Source organism: Leiobunum rupestre, chromosome 5, assembly GCF_980474605.1.
Source record: "Leiobunum rupestre chromosome 5, qqLeiRupe1.1.hap1, whole genome shotgun sequence".
In the NCBI taxonomy this organism is placed as follows: Eukaryota; Metazoa; Arthropoda; class Arachnida; order Opiliones; family Sclerosomatidae; genus Leiobunum; species Leiobunum rupestre.
The window spans coordinates 42,292,293-42,313,848 of NC_143388.1; the positions used below are offsets into that span (position 1 = coordinate 42,292,293).

Consider the following 21,556-nt stretch of genomic DNA (forward strand, 5'->3'; position numbering starts at 1 on the left):
CTTAGGTACACTTAAAGTTGCAGGCGTGTACACCGATTACAGGCATAAAACTGAACACAGCTTTTTGGTAGTTCTAAATAAGTAATCAGCCAAGTAATCACTTTAGTACACTCAAAGTTACAGGCGTGTACACCGATTACGGGAGTGATCAGCTCCTCCGAAATCGCGAATGGTTGTTGTAAGTTAGTTAATTCTATGGTAATTAAAAACTAATTAAAAACATTCAATTAAAACCTTGAACGACTTCCTAGATGGTTTATCGTTGCAACAACAACTTGAATATATATTCAATGCAGAAAGCTCAAAACGGAGGTTCTAAATCGTAACGTAGGTGCGGTTTACGATCGGATAAACACGTCACATTAGGACGCCGTGTCCCGATACGTCATGATGTCAATGACTTTTACAAACGCGAGTTTTGGTGGTTGGTACACGAGCAATAACCCTCGAGTGTCGGATGATACATACGCGTTTCAACTTAATGAGATAAATGAACCCTGTATATCGCAACTTGTCATCCATAAGTTACTTCCTTATGGCTAAAGGTTATGTGTAGGACATAGTATCCTCAACATCTCTATGAACAATGTTGAAATTTAACTAGTTATTCGTAAATGTCAAATTATGATTGGTAGGATCTCTTATCGGGGTGAATTTTTTAACTGCTTCTGTGGTCCTTTTAATTATTTTAACTTTGCGTTAAGGCAATACTTTAAAGGGAATATAACCTCTATTCTTTATGGAAAGCTCTTTACAAATTTAGTAAGAATTTACTAACTAGCACCACACCAAATACCTGAGATTATATTTCCTTTAAACAATGGGTGATGATCTATACCATCGGTTGTGAAACTTACAGGGTTGCCACGGTACCTGGAATTCCTGGAAGAGTCAAGGAATTTGAAAATGGGTATAAAATCAGGGAAAAGTCAGGGAATTTAATTTCGGTTGCGAATAGGAAACGTTTACTAAAATATAGGTTAAAAAATACAAAATCTTGGCACAAAATAAGTCGGGGAAAATCTTCGGAGATGGTCAGAGAAAACCTGCGAAAACTGTGGCAACCCTGAAGTTAGTCGTTTTGATTTGGACGCTGTAAGTTTTCAATCAAATACTAAATAATCCTATTCGAATTATAAGTTAACAATACGGTAAAAATATTTCGTCAATCCTGAACTAAACTAACCCTTATTGTGTCTATAAAATGACCACGGATATCCTCAATTTGAATTAAGCGTTTTTGATTGACTAAATGGGTAGCATTAAGAAAAAATGTAGGACGTTGATACAATCGTCACACTTACGTAATATTAAGAATTAAGTTACGTGTCCCATATATTCTTTGTTCTTACGATCGTATTTTGACTATAAAAGCGGTTATGAGGTAGAAATTTTGATGTTTTTTTTGCACCTTCTTCCAACGTATACTGTTGTGTCGACTTGACTTGACTCGTGGCAGGAATCCATACCTCTACTTGGAATACTTATCGCAGCAGATTTTCGTCTCGATGTGGCTGACGGTTTTTTTGACGTCACTATGTTAACTTAACAAACAACAACTTGAGAGGGGAGCGCGCGCAGAGGGGATTTTTTATCTCGTAGGTGGGGCCAAAGCCGTCAGAGTGATCTTACCATACGCCAGGATAAGCATTCCAAGTAGAGGTATGGATTCCTGCTCGTGGCCAAGTCGGGTTTGGCAACCATGTCGGTCGCTCACATTTTGCGTCTGAAATAAGGCGTGTTTCTCTCTCGTCCATTTTGGCGCATTCGAGTCTTCTTTTTATATATTATCCGGGATGCAGGATGCGCCGCGCCTCTACCTCGACCTCGAGTCGCCTCTCCAGCGCCTCCACCGCCAGGACGACCACGAGCCGGACCAACAGCGCCCGAAAGGATCGAACCCTTTTTTCCCCGCGCCTTCTCCCCCTCCCCTCTTTATCTTTTTCTGAGTTTCGACCCCCCCCCGGACGGTCCTCTAGAGTCCCCCCCTCTTAGTGCCGTGTCTCTCGGTCGGGCGGCACCCGATGTCCTGAAGACCCCCCCTCCAAGTGAACTTCGAAGAGAACTCGACAAGTTCAGGCGGAATGTTGCGGAATTTTTTTTTGGTTTCCTCCGCCGTTCGTCCTCTGCCCCCCCCCCCCCCGCCTTATGTTAATTTCGGCGAAAACTTTCAGATTGCGGGCGTGATTTGCCCGTTAACTCGAACGTTTCGATATCGTCCAAGTTTTCGTAACACTTTTATTGAGTGTAAAAATGTATCATTCTTCGCCTTTTGGTCTTGCGACCTGCAATATAGGAAATGATTTATTTATTCCAAACCGATGACTCACTTAATTCCCCCTTTTTTAACTCTTCCTCCCCCCTCAGACACGGACAACAATAGAAAGTTACCAGTCACGAACTATTTAAATTCTATTATTTATCCTTTTTCTGACGGATTTTTTCTGGCGTCATCTCGCTATCTCTTTTTCCTCTTCTTGGAAATCATTTGTTGTTTTTCAGAATTTATTATAATAATGCTTCGTTCTTATTGGGTAATTTTAAAATGGTGTAGGATATATGTCGAGCCAGTTGAAGCTTTTTAAACGAGTAAATGAGGACGGATGTTGTCGAAGATGTAAATATAAATAGTTAAAGTAGGCGTGTTTCTATGGAAAATAATTGGGAACGTTAGCGAAGCTTATTCTCTTGGGAAAGTTTTAGCCGCCATATTTGGGGAAACCAACGTGACAGCTCTAACAAGGAGACTACACGAGGTGTTTATCTCCGATTTGGTTCAAACTCGGGTGGTAAGTAGACCTTCATGTAACTTGAAAATCCCTAAAAGGGTGGACAAGAATGGGCTTTCGTTTTGCCATGGCAACCAAAAATGTTTTTAACAACTACTGATTACTCGTATTTACTCAATATATGTATATTTACTCATATTTACCAAAATTGACGTATATTGGTCCAAATGTACCAGATTTAGCCATGATCTGAATTATGTATCTAATTGATGAACCTTTTTAATTTTTTGAGAAATATTGGTAGGGGGGACCCTTAAAATCTTCGATTTTCCCATGTTAATTTTCATAGAGTAAATCAGTTTTTAAGTTGTGAAAAACATTTTTGGTTGCCATGGCAAAACGAAAGCCCATTCTTGTCCACCCATTTAGGGATTTTCAAGTTACATGAAGGTCTACTTACCACCCGAGTTTGAACCAAATCGGAGATAACCACCTTGGGTTGTCTCCTTGTAAGTGTATTAAAATTCAAAAGTGGGCGACTGCACCGAAATGCGAGTATTTGCATCATTAGGGTCGCTATATGCAGAGATCGTATATCGCAAAGGCAATAGTGGCTTAAATGTGCCATGTAAAACCATAACTTTAGTAAGAAATGTTTGATTGTGGATAATCAATAATGTCTTAAGTTTGAAATATATATTTCGCGAGCTGCAAGCACTTAAAATACAAGGTTTGCCATAGTTTCAGGGAAACCTAGAATTTGAAAAGGGGTCTGTACTCGAAGTCAATGTTACCTGAGACCAGTAAAGTGGTCTACAGTTAACATTAATAAACATACGAAGGACTTCATTATCTTAGTCTTCTTCCGTTTTTGCAAGGCGCAATTTTCAAATAAGAGCACCCGCGGATAAACAATTATCTTACAACTTACGGACTTTGCACTCAAGCTCGCGCCGAAAAATCATCATGTTAATTTACGTACCAAAACTAGGCGTTTTCTGTTCAATCGTTAGTCCTTAGTTGTAAAATCTTTGCAGAGTTGCCATAATCTTTTTAAGGTAGAAGCGGATGTTATTACTAATTAGTAATAATTAGTAATAAGTACCTCAACCACCGTCCTTAATGACGGTGGTTGAGGTACTTAAATATTTTTCTGAAAATACTAATTTTTGTATTAGTGGCAGACAATATATTTAACCTAACTTTAATCTAATAATATTTATCACATAAATCACTTTATTTAGCTGATAATATTTCCCCCGCCTTTGGTAGTGGTCGAAGGTAACAGTGACTTCGAGTATAGGTTAAAAAAAATTGGATGAATAAAATTTGGGAAAATCTCTAGAAATGGTCAGGAAATTTGATTCTAAGAAAACTGTGGAAATCATGATTACACTTACTCATTTATAAATCATAATCTGATGTTATAGTTTTGGAAAGGTACTACCGAGGGGTCGGAAATTCACGTTGACGCCAAAATCCATGACCAAATCCTAAATCCAAAATAAAGAAAAATTTCGAAATACATTCCAAAATCCGGAACAAAATCTCGAAATCCGTAGCTCTGTTTTCTTCCATAAAGCAATTTGAAAAATGCAGCCGGATCATGTTTCGTGCGAATAAGATTAATAGGACAAAATGCAGGACCCCAGAGATCCTATAATTCCTATATAATCCTATATTTAATAACATCCATTACTTTTAGCAAAATCCCCAAAAGTAATATAAAATCCTACTATTTTGATATTTTTCCCATTTCAAATCACGCCACTCAGTTAAATTTAAAAAGGATAAATTCTTATACAAAGTAATTCTATTCAATACTTTTGTTATTGTTAACATGGTTAGCTACTTGTATATTTCTGTGATAAAATGTTTAAATAGTTTCTATTTTTAAGTGAAAATCAAAGATTTATTTCTCTAAATATAAATTTTGTTTTTAAATGCATAAAGTTAATAAATGAGATAGCATATATAGTCCTATAAAATCCTATAATTTTGAAAAAATAGTCCTACAAAAATATTCGAGATTTGAGTGGGGGCCCTGAGGATGGTTTGGTTTTAGAAATTATTAAGTGAAAATTATTAAAAATAATTTACGATGTTTGAAATAATTTTTTACTCCAATTTTACACTACCTGAGCTACGCCGTAAAAACTACTGGTATAATTTTTACTGGTGACTTTTTTACCGCTGTTTGCAGTAAATATATGAAAGAAAAACGTCTGATAGTTCCGAATTGTAGTCTGTTATACAGGCCCGACAAGACCAGGGGGAAACCGGTACAAATTACCGGGGCCCGAAAAGCCTAAGGGCCTGGATTGAACAAACGAGTTTCATTGCGAAAAAGTATAATTATCCGCAGTATTGGGTACCAGCATTTATATAAATTTGTCTGCTGTTTTCAATTGAAATAGCTAATGCAACTCAATTTCAAATTATTCGTTACTCTTCCCTACACTAAACGCCACGGACAATAGTGCACAGAGATCCTTAAAGGTGAAATAAAATGACTACAGAGGTGTTCCATCGGTACTCTGATCACCTTTAATCATCTCTTCAGTTTACATTCCATCTGGAAATTTTCAATTCCCAGCGCGAACAGTTTGAAGTTTCTGTTTAACTTTCGGACCATAATTAACGCCTCTACCTCCGATCAATCGTTCGGTATTATTATCTTAATAATCTTGATGACTGTTATTAGCGCAAAATTCCCTTTTATACCATTTCGCGGCGACCGCAAACCTCGCCTCCCTTGTCCTCCGTGTCCTCGTTGGAAGTAGTATCGTAATCAAGGGACAGGGACTTTCGTATTAATATTTCTCAGACACTCTCTTTCTCAATTAGGCAGGGCTCCCGTGAACGATCTGTCCCTGCAGATTTCTAATCACTTCGCCACCGGTATAGTGGACGCCGTAACCTCTTAGCAGCTCGCGTTTTCCTCAGCCGACTGTCCTCGGGCGCGCGCTCGTGGGGGAGGAGGTGGGTGAGAGAATTGGTAGCGCGCGCGCCGAATCCCGGGTTCGTCCTCTTCTTTCGTCGCGAGATTTTCGCGTCGCGCGAGACGCGATAGAACAAGGCTTAACGGTCGCCGAAGCTAAGGAGAAATATATTAAAACGAAAACTGAATATTACGCGTCCCTATATATAACCCGAACGCCAAGAGAGAGAAAACCTTTCTAAGGGGGAAAATGTAGAAAATGTTTATGCTCGGGACGCCGTTAGAAGGGGAAGACTATTAGTAGGGACTCCTCTCGGCTTATTAATGGTCTTACGCCGGTTTAGGCCTAAACTCGTTAGAAATCCTTTAAGAGAGATATAATCTTGTACAAAGTAGGGAGAGGAGCTGGCGTAGGGGGGGGGGGAGGATCTCTCGAATTATTTGGCGTTGGCTATTTCATTAGGCGGTCATTTAGATAGATTGGAGGCTGACGCGAAAGTCTCTCTCTTCTTCGCGGCCGACGTCCCTTCCGCCGTCGCCCCCTCGCGGCGAAAGGTCGCAACGGGAGGGGTAACGGACGACCGCCTAATCAAGTTCGCGGAAAATCTTAATTAATTAGACATTTCCGCCCAAATATTATATTTATATATATATATATATATATATATATATATATATATATATATATATATATTTCTAAGCCTCGGTTATCCCTCGATCCTCTCTTCTATATATAAATTTCGTACTTATAGTTCGAAAACTATAAATTCTCATCTTCGGCGATGGGGAGAGTTTCGGTCCGCGGTATACTTTTAATGACCCAACTTCATAATTCTCGTGCAGATCTCTCTGTCAACTTTTAAGTTGTGTGAAACTTCTATTTTTGCCAGTCAGATTGTTGACCAAGTTCTGTTTACTCAATGAGTGCTATGAGTTATGGTTTAAAGTTTAAATTATGTATTTCGAATATTAGACGATTTGCAAATTATTGTCTAAATTGTTTTTCGAATAATTATTGATATTTTAATTTTAATTAAATAAATTCTATGATTAAGTTAATAAATAAATATAAACCACGATAAAATCTTTCTCAAACCCCATTAATTGTTTTTTTTTAGTTTTCAACAAAATTAAAATTTTATTTAAATTTTATTTTTATTGATTACACGACAAACTTAGCAATAATTTGCGCTTTGCGGTAATGTAAACTAAATTTAAATTAATCCTTATTAAATTCGATTACTACTTTTAATTTAGTTTGCTCTGAATTGGCATTGATACGTGTGTACATTTTCATTAATACATTGAAGGTGATTCAAATCAATGATTTAAAAAAATTGATAAAAATCAAATGATATTTTAACACCAAACCATTCTTAATCAAACAATCCAGTTGAACACCAAACCATTCTTAATCAAACAATCCAGTTGAACACCAAACCATTCTTAATCAAACAATCCAGTTGAACACCAAACCATTCTTAATCAAACAATCCAGTTGAACACCAAACCATTCTTAATCAAACAATCCAGTTGAACACTAAATCATTCGTAATCTTAATCAAACAATCCAGTTGAACACTAAATCATTCGTAATCAAACAATCCAGGTGAACACTAAACCATTCTTAATCAGACAACCCCGTTAAACATTAAACCATTCTTAATCAAACAACCTTGTTAAACACTAAAGATCATTTTTAATCAAACAACTCCGTTGAGCACAAAATCATTTTTAATCAAACAACCTTTTGAATTCTAAAGATTATTTTTAGATTGTCTTTTACTTTGAGAGTGACTTTGTGGGTGTCACCCGTAGAGTGGCAGCACCGAAGTCAGGCCAATTTGCATCCGAATGATTAGGTTCGAAGGTCGTTTAAAACTTCCCGGAGATTAAGAGAGAGTAACTCTTTAAGAGTAGGCTGTGTGTGGGCGCTCGTCTTAATCAGCTTGGTATCGCGTTTCTCTAACGATGATTGCCCACAAAATGGCCTTACAATTTAATTTTACATTAAGAAAATGAAACATAAACAGCGCTGGAGCACGCTAATTCACTTTTATCTTTAATATCCTCCTCGTCGTCGTAAGTAGCTGGCGTCATCTATGAGAGTTTTACCTGTAGACTATTACGTAGAGTGCCAAAACCAAGTGACTCTAAAAAAACTCGATTTGAGGAAAAAGAGTATTTGGTTTCGTATCTGGAATTTATATGTTTTTTATCCAAAACATGGCGGAGTATTTTCAGGTTCTAAATTAATTTGATAGATCTAATAACTATACTAATCTAATAATGGATAAAAATATTAAAGTTGCAAAATAATACTAAAAATTAGATCCTAAGTCAGCCTAACAAGTGGATCCAACTGCCTAGATTAGGAAAAATGTACTAGTTAGAGATACAAACTAATGGATTCGTTACTGGACCATTATTTAGCAGACGAAATGTTCTATAATCCCTCGAATTTTGCTAATTAATAGTTAATAGGGATGGTGAAAGCTTCATCACACGCTAGTGGGTAAAAATTATTTTTGAAATCCGTAAATAAAGTTAAAATGTCCAAATCTGGAAATCAGCTTGAAAATCCCAAAATCTGGGCGAAAATCGGCTCCAAAAAGCTTGAAAACACTCAAATCTGGGCGAAAATCGGCTCCAAAAAGCTTGAAAACATCAAAATCTGAGCGAAAATCGACTCCAAAAAGCTTGAAAACATCAAAATCTGAGCGAAAATCGACTCCAAAAAGCTTGAAAACATCAAAATCTGAGCGAAAATCGACTCCAAAAAGCTTGAAAACATCAAAATCTGAGCGAAAATCGACTCCAAAAAGCTTGAAAACATCAAAATCTGAGCGAAAATCGACTCCAAAAAGCTTGAAAATACCAAAATCTGAGCGAAAATCGACTCCATAAATTAATTTCAAAATATCGAAATCAACCTTTAAAAAAAACCCGAAATCAACACGAAAATCGTACTCTCAAATCTCAAAATCAGTTTTATGATTTCGGAAATAACTTTGAGATTATAAATCCCCTACGCAAAACCACGCTAGGGTTCTCATTTAAAATTTCTCAAAAATTATCGTATCTCTACCTGCTTGAGTTTGGCTGTCGGGCGGCTTCAAGACGTTAAAGAGGCTGAAACATTTTCAACGCGTAGTGGAAGGACTCCTTTTAATATCCTCCGCAGCAGCGCCATCTCTCGGAGTTCTGTTTTTTTTTGCTCGCTTTACTTCGAACGGGTTTAATCGTGCTTCTCGAATTTAAGACGTTTAACAACCTGGCAGAAAACTCGACTCATTTGAGGACTGCTATTCGATTAGGGACAAGTCAAAGTGCCAATTTTTCTTTACTTAATATAGTTGTCTCCTTTTTTACTTTAACGACATTTTGTAGTTAAAAGTTGATAAGCGGTTACGAAAGCTATAAATGTTGGCTTCTCCTTGATGACGAATTTGGAGGGTGGGGCCTGAGTCACGTAACGTAAGGGAAGGAGCTAGGCTAGCTTAAGTTCGCCCAGAATTTTTGAAATGATCCTGAGTACCTTTAATCTTTTTTTTTTTCACTTTTGAAATCAAAAGTTATAGACTCGCCGAGAACGGCTGGCTGGTTCATGTTAATATTTTTAAAGTATATTAAAACATTCTAAGTAAGCTATTACTAACTTTAGGATGTATATTTATTTGGTAGCTTAAATTTATTTTGATCAGTGAACGGTATCTCGCGACGCTGATGTGTTTATAACACGTAAGTCTACGCGCACCTACGACCGCGTGAAAACAAAATCACGTCAAAGTTTATATAAATATTTCCATTGATTGTTGGGTAGTTTATTGTTGAATTTAAATTACAATATAACGATGTACAAATCACAATTTGTTCGATCTAAAATGAAGGTAAAGTCTAGCCATCTTACGCCGTCGTATCTTCCAAAAGCGCTAATAGTAAGAGCCAAGAACTGTTCCTTTATTGAATAAATTGAGCTAATGAAACTGCGAGATCCCGTAGCCCCCCTGTGCCTTAATTATGGACGGGGCCATCTTGATTGTCGTGACATCGAGAATCAAGATTCTACGGAAACTTAACGTATACCAGTAGTTAGATTTCCGACACGGGACCCTCGATCAGTTAAGAAATCCGAACTGGTATAGGTGGGGTCCTTATCGTAACGCCGCGCGAGAGACGGGAGGCGAAGGTCTATTAATTCTCATTTTCTTCCAAGTAACGAAGTGTTATCCCTTTCTAAGATACGACGAAGCCGCGGCTAAAAAAAGAACCAGGCAAGATATCGCCTTTGAAGGGGCAAGAGGCGAAGTCGAATATTAAGCCTTGGTAAAAATACCAGGCGAACCTCGGAGGCGAAGGGGGTAAACGCGATGAGGTGGTCCGAGACCCAAGACGAGAAAGAGGAAACGGAAGAAGCGGGGGGGGGGAAACCTAGTAGAGAGGGCGCCACCGTAGTCTTATCGATGATATCGTTAAGGAGGGAAATTACATTTCCAATTGCGCCACCTAGCGTCGGCAGGCGGCAAAGGCCCTTCTCTTAAAATAAAAGTTTTCCCCCTGATAAGGAAAACACCTTTTTTTCTTAGGCCGGTCGCTTCTTACGCGCATAAAAAAAGAAATGACGGAAGAAGGAACGTAGTAGCAGCGCCCTCCGACGGTGGCCCTTTTCCCCTTCGCCTTTGCTCTCACCTCACCCAATCTCGTTGGCCCCGCTTCCCGAGTTTTTAATACGCGTTGAAGGCAGCGAAACGTTGGACGAAAAAAAAAGGTGGTACAAGTTCTATTAAAAATGCCGGAATAACTGCTAATGCATTAGTGTTAGCAAACTCTCTCTCCCCCCCCCCCCCAAGAAGTTATTAGGAATGTAACCAGCCGGGGTCGTCGGTGGGAAAGACAGAGGAAAAAGATAGAGCGTAGTAAAGGTTGGCGAATCTAAGAGTGGCTCCCCCTTCTAGAAGAATTTAGCGTGAAATGAAAGAAGTTTGGAAAAGGGTTACATTTACGATTCCTCCGCCTGTTCTGGGGTCGGGGTGGCTCATTAGGGGGGTGGGTGGCGTGTCGGGGGAGGGCACCTAATCAAGGCGCGCGCTTTTCGGCGGTTCTCATCGATAAACCTTTTAATGACCATGTTCCGGTTGCAGGCGGTGGGTGGCGTCGGGCGGTGGGAGTCAAGAGACGCCCTCTGTCTTTCGCTTTCGGAAGCTCCGACTCGGGGACGCGCGCCTGGCCTGGACCGTCTCGGTGAGGAATCCCGCCACGAGATAGGACTAGAGACCGGAAGACAGCCAAACTTTCTGTTCGCGGGAGAGAAATTCTATATGACCGCTTTTGAGGTTTCAGATACGACGCACCTTTTCGCGCGCCTCCAATCTCTTTCAAAACTAAACGCGCTTTTACAACGAGGGGGGCAATCTAGCCACCTTGCAACCCCCCCCTCCCGCGCGCGCTCCAAACGAACTCGGGGGGCTTCTACCCCTTTAACACCCTCGCTCCACCTCGACCGTCCTAGTATGTCCTTTACTTACGCCACCTTCTCGTACATCATAAAGACCAACTATGAACAATTTCGCTTAGTTTGTAACCGGATGTAACTCTCTCCGCGCGACTAAAACTCGCTCAATATCCCCTCACCAACCCACCACCGATTACCGTTCTTTTTCCACCCCTCGCTTCCCTCCCGGCGACCAAAAATTTAACCACTTAACGTACTGCACTCCTCCCGCAACGCTTTTAAAAGGGGTTAAGTATACAAAATTCTACCCACCCCGAAACAACCCGTCCCTCCGCTTTTGATTTTGGTAGTCAGTACATATATGGTCCTTCTTTTTGATTTTTGGAACGCAAGCTGACAAGAGTACATTTTGCTATCAGTCAAAAATTGATTCGAAATTAGAGCGAGACTCGTAAACAAGTATGTCCGCCTCGCCGGAAAAGGGCTTTTTTCTTTATTTATTTTTTTTTAGTTTTTGCGTCGTTGCAGTGTTGCCGTAATAACGTGTATCACTTTTCCCAACTCCCACTTTCTCCTTCATTAGAAAATGGCTAAATAGGAGAGAGAGAGGAGAGATTTCGGTCGGGGAAAGAGGGTGTTTAGTTTACCGACTTGACTCTTTAGGAGATTGGCGAGAAATCGGAGAGATACGACACCCCCTCCTCGTCACACCGCCAGGCGTCGTTGTCGTCGTCTCCATCCACTTTTTTTTAACTCTTTCGGTAGGCACCTAACCCCTTTTACTTAGGTAGAGGGGGAGCACCAGAGATTGAGGTTGTGGGTCGAATGTTTTGAGGATACGGAGAAGGGGTAGCTCGTCATATTTTTACTCCTATCCGTCGACCCCGCTAGATGTCGCTAACTTTATGGAGATCGCGGTTTTATCTGCGCCCCCAAGTTTTCGCTTTTAATTTTTATAGCCGTGCCGATGTCTAGCGGATATCGCCGACGCGATATTAATTTCTCGCGCTTGTATCGTAAATTTCTCTCTCTCTCTCTCTCTTAGTAGTGTATGTAGGGGGGGCGTATACGGTCCCACCCAATCCCACCCCCTCTTCCAGCTCCCTCATTCTTTCTCCACACGCCTATTACTGCTAGTCGGGCGTATTCTGGTAGATTTCCACGCCACCGCCGCACGTGGGGCCTCGTGAGCGCCAGATAACGGAGAGTCGAGAAACTTCGTACGGGACGCGTTTTCGTTTCGCGTCGGCCAAAGGGTTGATTCGCTCGCTCGACGGAGGCCATAGTAAAGAAAAAAATCCATTTCTTTAATGAGATTTGATTAATTAGCAACCACATTAAGGGAAAGAACGGAATTATCCGTTTTAATTCCATAAATTACCGCTAGGAGGTTTCTCGTTCGTATCTCGCTTTTCCCCCCCGAAAGCTACAAACCCCCCCGGCGTAGCGGAGGGAGACTTAGGACCACCCGGGAGGGGAGTGGGGTAGAAGGGAGGGGGGACTAAAACGGGGCTAATTATTTCAATGATAACGGAGAAGTTTTGGGTTGGAGCGGCTAGACGCAGTGCCATCTATGTATCTCTAGGAACAACTACGACCTTTTCGTAGGAAGCGCGCCTAGGAAAGAGAAAGGGGCTAGTGCCCCTAATAGAGGCGCGAGGGGGGGCACGGAAGTTTGGCGTTGGCCTTTACCACTAACAAGTATATTTGTGGAATTGGGGGGGGGCGTTGGAGGGTGGAGAAATCGCGATTTCACTTAGATATTGTTAATTACACTTTCGGTGTCAATTAAGAAGAGGCGAACGCGAGCTTTGATGATAGAAAGGCCGAAATTTCTGCTATCTTAGCTCGCGCTTTATCGCGCCCTCCTAAATATCGTAGGCCCCCATTGGACGCGTCTTCCTCCCTCGGGAACCAATCGGAAACGGAAGATTTTAACCGCGCTCGACACCGTTCGCTGCTGAGTTTGATATTATTCAAACAAAGGCTTCGCTTTCCACAGATATAAATATATATACGTAAGGCGTACTTAATTTAGATAAACCTCTAATTGGCGGTAATAAAATATATTAGTCGGAAACGAACTTCCAATGATGACCGCCAGAGCGACGTACATTTATCGCCTCAATGGCAACTTCCTAAGTTGAAGGCGAGTTTATAATTACATTGCACGTAACTTCGTAAGTGTGTTAGTTCCCAATCTTTCGAAGGTTCAGTTTTTACTGGCACCTAGGAGCAACAAACGCAAGGATAACGCAGCTAGCCTTTAAACACGCTAACGCAGTGTTGTGTACAAATTTCATTGGACGAACCTTTACGCTGAACGTTTTACGGGCGGGGGAAGATAATTTCCGATTTTTCCCCTTCCGATGGCAATAGATGCAAAAGCGTCTAACCAATGAAAAATGAACGCAAGAAAAAGCATGACTTTTGACAGGTTACGTTCTCCTTGTGTTTGTTGCTCCTAGCTGGCACCTTATTGTGGTCGCAATCGCCATCTATGTAGAGCCAATTTTACTATTTACAAAGTCATTTAAGTTGAAATATTAAAATTAAATTAGGCAAATTCTATCAGATTATGTGCGATAATTTATTTAATTTGGCTGAAAACCGGTTAAAAATACAATTTTCAAACATTAGTCTTTTGTTTTGAATCGATAGACCTTCATTTAAGTGTTATTAAACGTCAATATTCAAACAAAATTAAAATTTTCTGGCGTACCATAATTTAATATTCTAAATTAAAATTTTCTGGCGTACCATAATTTAATATTCTAAATTAAAATTTTCTGGCGTACCATAATTTATTTAGTATTCAATATTCAAAAATAAAATTTTCTGGCGTACCATAATTTAATTTTCTGAAATTGAAGTTTTTTTTAATTCTGGTACTATAATTGGATTTTAAGGACCTGGCAACGCTGTTTCATTAGGCCTAGCGATACGGTACTCTTTGCTTAGGATCGACGCGGGATATTTTTTTAAGTTGCGTATTTTTCTCGCGAGGTGGCTCAGAGGTGCGCTTAAAGATACTAAAGACTTTGACTTTTCGTAACGATTTGTAAGTCAAAAGGTTAAGTGTTTTTAGCTTCAGTTTTGTTTGCTCTTTGTGGCTAGATGGTTTACAGATTCTCAAAACCTCACTGTTCTAAGTTTTTTTAATAGAAAAATTGTTTATGGAAATTATGTAACGACGCGAACTTTAAACTACTGTAGTTTTTGTTTGGGTTTCAAGTTTCCAACTAACCGTGCTACTTAATTTTTCTTCTACGAATTTACGTTTTAGAAAAATCATGTTTAAGTTCAAATTTCATTTTAAACTTTGACCCCACATTCTGAATTATTTACTTAATATTTCCAAAATAACTTCGCGAAAGATTACTGTCTGGTAAAAATCTCCTACGACTGCTGGTTTACGCTTTAGCGAAGTCTTACTGAACAATAAATCTTTTAAAATAAATACATTGGCAACAACAATTATTTAATCGGATAAAAAAAATGACAAAGACTAATTAAGTTTTCTTATTTAAACAATACCTGTTTGAGTTCTGCTGATTTTATTTATTTTCACTTAAATAGAACATTTTTATATGATAAAAAAATTGTTTCTGAAATCAGAAGGATTAAAATTTTGGAATAATATTGACCAACATACACTTGGAAAAAGTGTTCTAAATATTGGTTTTATTTAAGTTATTTTTCCTAGCCGTAAAAATATCGATAAATAAACAGCTTGCATTTATTTTCGCAAAGTTTACATACGTCAGAGAAAAATATATTTATCCCAAAATAACTTTGGTCGATTCACTCGGGGAGATGAAAGTGTCCCTAAAAACTTTTGAGAACATTAAAGGAAAAGCTGTTTATTTTGAAATCGTCGGTGCGAGCGTAAAATATCGGTTCAATTTTCTAAGACAAGCGTTTCAAAAAGTACTCGTTTTCGGTTGTTTGAAAACGAGAGATACGCGAAAACCGGCCCATAAATAACGCGTTTGCCAACGCAACAGCGTGGCGCGCGCTTAAAGAAACCCAAAAGCTATTAAAGACACCCCCGTTATATATATTTCACGCCTCTTAAACCCTCCACTTCCCCCATTAACGGAGGATCCAAGAACATTCGCGCGCCAAAAGTTTGGCGGGAAAGAGATAGCGAGCGAAGCGACGCGCGCCGGGAAGGAAGATAGACAAACATCGTCGGCCGCTCGAGACAAATTCTCCTAAACGACGCCAACATACGAAAGGACACCCCGTTGACTCCGCAAACTTAGCATAGACGCGTTTCTAAAACTCGGGAGCGTAAAGCTGACATAACTCATAGCGTCCCCCCACGGCGGATTTTCTCTCTTCTGCCGGGTTACCTAAAAGCGAACGCCTTCTGTTCGGGCTGCCAACACCCATATACTCTTTCGTTCCAGCGTCATCTTTTACGAAAGACTTTTGCGGTGGCGATAAAGGCGTCGAAAGTCGGTGTTTAGTCGGGGTGGAACACGGAGGGGGTGGCTGCGGACACCTCCTTCGGGGCGCGTGTTCGTTTTAGCGGAAAATTTGAATTTTCTAAGCCACGCGATATTCATATATCATTGACGGTAAAACGTTTAAAACGGCTACAGACACTCGTACAGTGGAATTGCGGATGATTTACTGCAATAATGTGTTAAGTCCAAAAATACATTTTCATTATTAAACACATTATTATTGAATTAAAACATAATTGTTCTAAATCAGCGGTTCCCAAAAGGTTCCGCGGAAGGGTCACAGGGGTTCCGATAATTCTCAGCGCGGCCATCTTTGTTTGTGTCAAGAGTCTTTTAGGATTAGTAAAAAAATTAGTTGGGGTTCCGCCAGAATTAGGGGGATAATTTAGGGTTCCATAGCAAAACAAAATTGGGAACCGCTGATCTATATATGAGTGATTTGAGAAATGCAATAATGTTTTTTAAGAAATAAATTACGCAATATAATCAATATATTCAATTTTACAAATAAATATCCAGTGTTGTTAATTTTCCGGAAAAATAAAATGCGGAAAATTTTCCAGAAAATATTCCGGTAAATTTTCCGCCGATCGGAAAAATTAAAAATTAAAACATAAATTACTTTTTAAGGGTTTTTAATGTTTTTAACTTTTTATCGATATAAAATGTCTAATATCAGTAAACATACTACAAAACATTAATAGTGTTACATTGTTAATCAGTTTAAACTAGTCTAGAGGTTTAGTTTTACTTTTAGATTCGAAAAAATGAGGCGAAAATGACGCTTTATTTAAATTGGCAAACAATATATTAGACTAACCATGGAATTAAATTTTTTTTTATTTTTTCCGGAAAAAAGCCCTCGGTCATTTTCCACTAAACATTTTCTGACTTACAACACTAGTTCAACTGGATTTAAATTGGTTAATTTCTTATAATTATATATTATTGGCACCAATATTCCGACAAAAATCCAATTTACCACCTATTTATGCTAATTGTTTTCTGAAATCGATAATATTCACGACCTGGCAACGCTGCTATAGGAATAAAACATATTATAGGATATCAATATTCTGACCAAATCTAAATTAACAATTTAATTCCAGTCGCAAGATTATGATGACTTACAACACTAAAAATATCTATAAACCTAGAAATATATTTATTGGCGCAGAATCTACGTAAACATTTTAGCTAAACTAAAATATCTCAAAAAGTTCCAAAAGTTGACTTAGCTCATTATGGCTTTGAGCCAGAAAAGGGTGGTACTAAGAGGGGGAGAAAGACCGTAACCACCAAAAGAGAGTTTAGCCCCCTCGCGGTTTATCCAAATCTCCTTGATGACTTTGGGCCTTGGCTTCCTTTCGTCTATACTTCGGCGTCTTTTCTGTTTGCTAGACGTTTAGGATTAAAAGTTTGGTGACGAATATCTTGGAAGGACCGACGACCCCCCCTAGCCGACTTCGTTGCGGTTTTAAAAGATATAGGCAGACGTCGGAAAGGATTATCTGGTCGGAGTCGAAAAGCTCACGTTTCCCTAACAACTATTTGATTTAATACACTCGCTCCTTTTGAAAATGAAGAGACTCCGCTAGGCCTTTTAGGAATTCAGCCACGCGCTCCGGGAATATGACGCGGGGGGCGTCGTTGTCGCCAATGACTTACCCTCTTTCATCCCCCTCCCCTCCCATCGCGAATGCGTGGTTTAAGACGAGGCTAATAAATTTTAATCCCTTTGATTAACAGCGACCGAGAGAGTTTTGAGGAGAAATGTAAAAGATCCGTGTGATTAGACTCGTCCCGCTGTTTATGAAGCCCCGGGCCTGTCCTGGCCTGTTGGCTCTCTTTAAAGAGCGTTCAAAAATTCCCGCGTGACGTTAATGAGCACCAATATTTGAACAGTTTCCGGCTCGTCTTTAATGAGAAAACGCTCGCGCCATAGTTCGCCGGATCCTTTAAATTTCGTTATTAATGTTTACCTATAGACTACTAGAATAATAATCATCAAGCGAGGGTTTTGAAAATTAAATGTATCAGTGGATTTAAATTACAATTGTTGCCGCCAGTACGACAGAAGTTTAAGAATTTAATTAAAATTATGCATTCTAATTTTCCTTTATAATATATTTATTAATTTTCCTACGCAATTGTTTTGAGGATTACTTTAAAACGAGATTATGGAGGAAAAAATCTACTATAATATGAATGCGTGAAAATTAGGAAGCTAAGAACTATCAAATTACTACTTTTTATTTAAAAATTTAAAAATATACTATAATCGGTAAAAAGTATTTTGAAAGTAACTTTTTCACAAAACATTTTTGACCAAATCAATTTTCATTCTGAGTTTTCGTAACGTGTTAGATTAAAAAATGATTTCGTTTGGTAAAGATTTAATGAACGGCCATTATCATGACCGATTCTTAGGTTCAAATATTTAAATTGAATCAATTTCGTATACTCCCTTTTGATTGGACAAAACTAACTGAAAATATTAATATTATCCACCTCCATTAATGTAAATTGATACATTTTATGGTAATAGCGAAATTTGATTTAAGAATTAGGGTTAGTTTTCTTCGCCAGCTAACGCGCGAAATCTCAACAGCTTTTCGGAAAAGCGTGTGAACGAAAATCGTATTAGGCCTAACATAGTTTTTATTGCGTCGACGCTCGCCGTTGTTAAGTTTTTACCCATTGTGAAAAACTAATCATTAGGCCTAACCACGGCCAACTTTGATGACGCATTTTTTCGCGCTATAGCGCGTCATCAAAGTTGGCCGTAGGCTAACAGACTTTTTGCGTCAACGCTAGTCGTTGTGGATTTGTTGTTATTCGTGGCGAAAAACCAGCGATTAAGCCTAACAGACGTTTTGCCAAACAGGCCCGCCGTTGCGGCGTTTTTGCCATAGTGAAAAACCAGCGTTTAGGCCTAACGGGGTTTTTTTTGCGTCAACCGACTTTAAATCTATTTTAGGCCAACGAGCTTTGAATGAAAATTCGAGAAAAGAGTTTTGTTTATTGTCGTCGCGGAACTCAAATTAACTTTCGATGCGGTTGCCGAATATTTCAATAAATTATTAAATTTCTCGGTGACGTACGCCGGCCGCAAACTTTCTCCAATTTCCTCTCCCGCAAACCTTTCTCTCTCTTATTCTTCCATTTAAAAGATAGAGCGAGAAAAGCACACAGAGAAAAATCAGCGCGGGGAGAGACCAAATAAACGCGAGGAAAAGGGTTTAGAAATAAGCCACCGCCGTGAGTGTCCTTAGCCGAAGGGTGGCGGAGACGCGTCGTTCGGCGAGGCCTTTGCGGAGCGCGGGAAGAAGCGATGATAGTTTTAGACTGAGGAATCCAGCCAAGGAAAAGGACGATTAATTTCCGAGGGAAAAGCAAAGTTTCGCGGTATGTTTAACGGTGTTGCCGTGCGGTCGACTAATTTCATCCGCCTCCTATCTTTTCATTTGCCCGCGCAACCCTCCCACTCCATTTTCCTTTCCGCCGCTGGAAGTCGCTAGAAAAGTATATCGTGGACGACAGGACGCGAGGAGGTCTTCGGTGACAAATGACTCTGTTTTAAGAAGCGGCAAATTTCTCCGTCGTCTGGCCTGAGCAAATATATATTACTCCGAGCCACCCCGATTAACAGCGTGGGCGGTTTTGCGACGGGTGATAGGATGAATCCTTTGACCACCCACTTCAGCTTTTCATCCGCGCGCCTCCGTCGCTAGGTGGCGTTCTTCTTAGTCAAATAAATGTTGCCTTCGACTCTTTTTTGGTCTTTTTAAAAGTAAAGGTATTAAAAAGTGGCGGTAAAAAACATCTGGGTTGTGTTGATTTTTACGAATCTCACCGGGAACAAAAAATAACTTCTTGACAGGCGCTGCAGCTTACTTTTGAAATATTTCTAGTGCTTGTACATACATTGGAGGAAATGTTCTCTAGAATATATTTTTTCTCTCTAGTTTTGCGATTGGGTAAAAGTTTATTCGCTAACTTTTGAATTATTTTTATTTTTATCTTAGAAGCATGAGTACTACTCATTTCTATAGTAAATCGATATTCAAAACTATAAGCATACCCAATCTCATATTTAATACTTAAGTACTAAGCATACTCAATCCGATAAACCATAAAAAAATGAAATTAATTTCAATTGTAAATGGTTGTTTTATCCGTTTCCTATATAAATGAATTTAAATTGAAATTTTTGGACTTTATTAAAATTGTTAGTACTAGGTTCTATTCCCTTAACTCTTCAAAACTTGTATTTTTTATTAATTATATTAATTTTAAAATTATATTTTCTGTTAGTTTTTGCACATATCGAGTTCTACTATATTTATGAAATAAAACTTTTGAAAAAAGTAATACATAACTAAAAATAATTAATTTAAAATCATTATCACTGTACGTTTTTGCCACTAACGAGTTTTAATACATTTCTTAATAAAATTAAAGTAAATTGTATTAATTTAAAATTTAAATATAACAATTAAAAATATAGCTTAATTTAAAATAATTTTTTTTTTCGTTCATAGCGAGTTCTACTACATCCAGATGGAAAAGTACGCCCGCCAAGCGATCAGCGACGGCGTCAAGAACTGCGAAGAAATTAAAGTCAGCATCGACGCTGAACTGATCCGAGTGTTGAACCTGCACTACAACCGAAATAACCACATCGAGGTAAACAACCGCCACGCCGCCGTACGTTGCTAGTCATTCCTCGCAGTTCACACTTTATTCCGCTAATTATATCAGTGATACACTCACATTGTTTCCAAAACACATGTCCAATAATAGTCCTAGTCGCTACTACGCGGTAAAATATTTATTTAACGAAAGTTGGCCGTTTCTAAAAAATAATCAGAATCTGACAACACTGCTACCTTTTTTTTTTGTCCGGCTGAAAATTTGTTTGCCTGGCAGCGCTGTTTTTCCATATCGAAAAATGGCGAACGTTTATTATATTCCGAAACTGATTGGCTTTTTCGTTATTTATCGTAATTATCGACTGAGACTATTAAATTTGGCGTAGACACCAAAACAATCCCAATATGATCCAATAATAGTCCTAGTCGCTACTACGCCGCAAAATAATTATCTCGTTCCTCCACATTTGGCGGGAAAACGAAAGTTGGCCGTTTCTAAAATAATTAGAATCTGACAACACTGCTACCTTTTTTTTTTGTCCGGCTGAAAATTTGTTTGCCTGGCAGCGCTGTTTTTCCATATCGAAAAATGGCGAACGTTTATTATATTCCGAAACTGATTGGCTTTTTCGTTATTTATCGTAATTATCGACTGAGACTATTAAATTTGGCGTAGACACCAAAACAATCCCAATATGATCCAATAATAGTCCTAGTCGCTACTACGCCGCAAAATAATTATCTCGTTCCTCCACATTTGGCGGGAAAACGAAAGTTGGCCGTTTCTAAAATAATTAGAATCTGACAACACTGCTACCTTTTTTTTGTCCGGCTGAAAATTTGTTTGACTGGCAGCGCTGTTTTTCCATATCGAAAAATGGCGAACGTTTATTATATTCCGATTATTTTCCGAAACTGATTGGCTTTTTCGTTATTTATCGTAATTATCGACTGAGACTATTAAATTTGGCGTAGACTCAAAAACAATCCCATAACTCTAGAATAATTTCGTAAGTCAGTTTTAAACATTTAGAGGGAATTTATTTATTAGATAATTTAAACCAGCCTTGGAGAACGTGTAGTGGGAAACTTGTAGCTTAATTGCGTAAAAACTATGTTCAGCTACAAGTTCACCTGTACGTTTCCGAGCGGCGCTAAACTAGTCTCGAGTTAAGACTATATTTTATTATCTTACCAACCATAAATCACCAAAACTATTTTAAACATAGTATTTAGTTGTATTTATGAAATCAAAGAACTATTTAAACTAGAAAGTCCATTATACAGCGAGGGGCTAACCACTC

The 21,556-nt window shown here is 38.8% G+C and overlaps 1 protein-coding gene across 5 annotated transcripts in view; it reads left to right on the plus strand.

Moving 5' to 3' along the window:
• pros (homeobox protein prospero) overlaps positions 1–21,556 on the plus strand; it is a 97,553-nt gene that overhangs the window by 71,526 nt on the left and 4,471 nt on the right. For 3 of the 5 annotated variants that reach the window (XM_090174515.1, XM_090174516.1, XM_090174519.1), the window contains one exon: positions 20,142–20,307. In XM_090174515.1, coding sequence (XP_090030641.1) covers positions 20,142–20,307 — 166 coding nt within the window. The remainder of the gene's footprint in view (positions 1–20,141; positions 20,308–21,556) is intronic. The other 2 variants (XM_090174517.1, XM_090174518.1) reach the window with 1 other exon arrangement.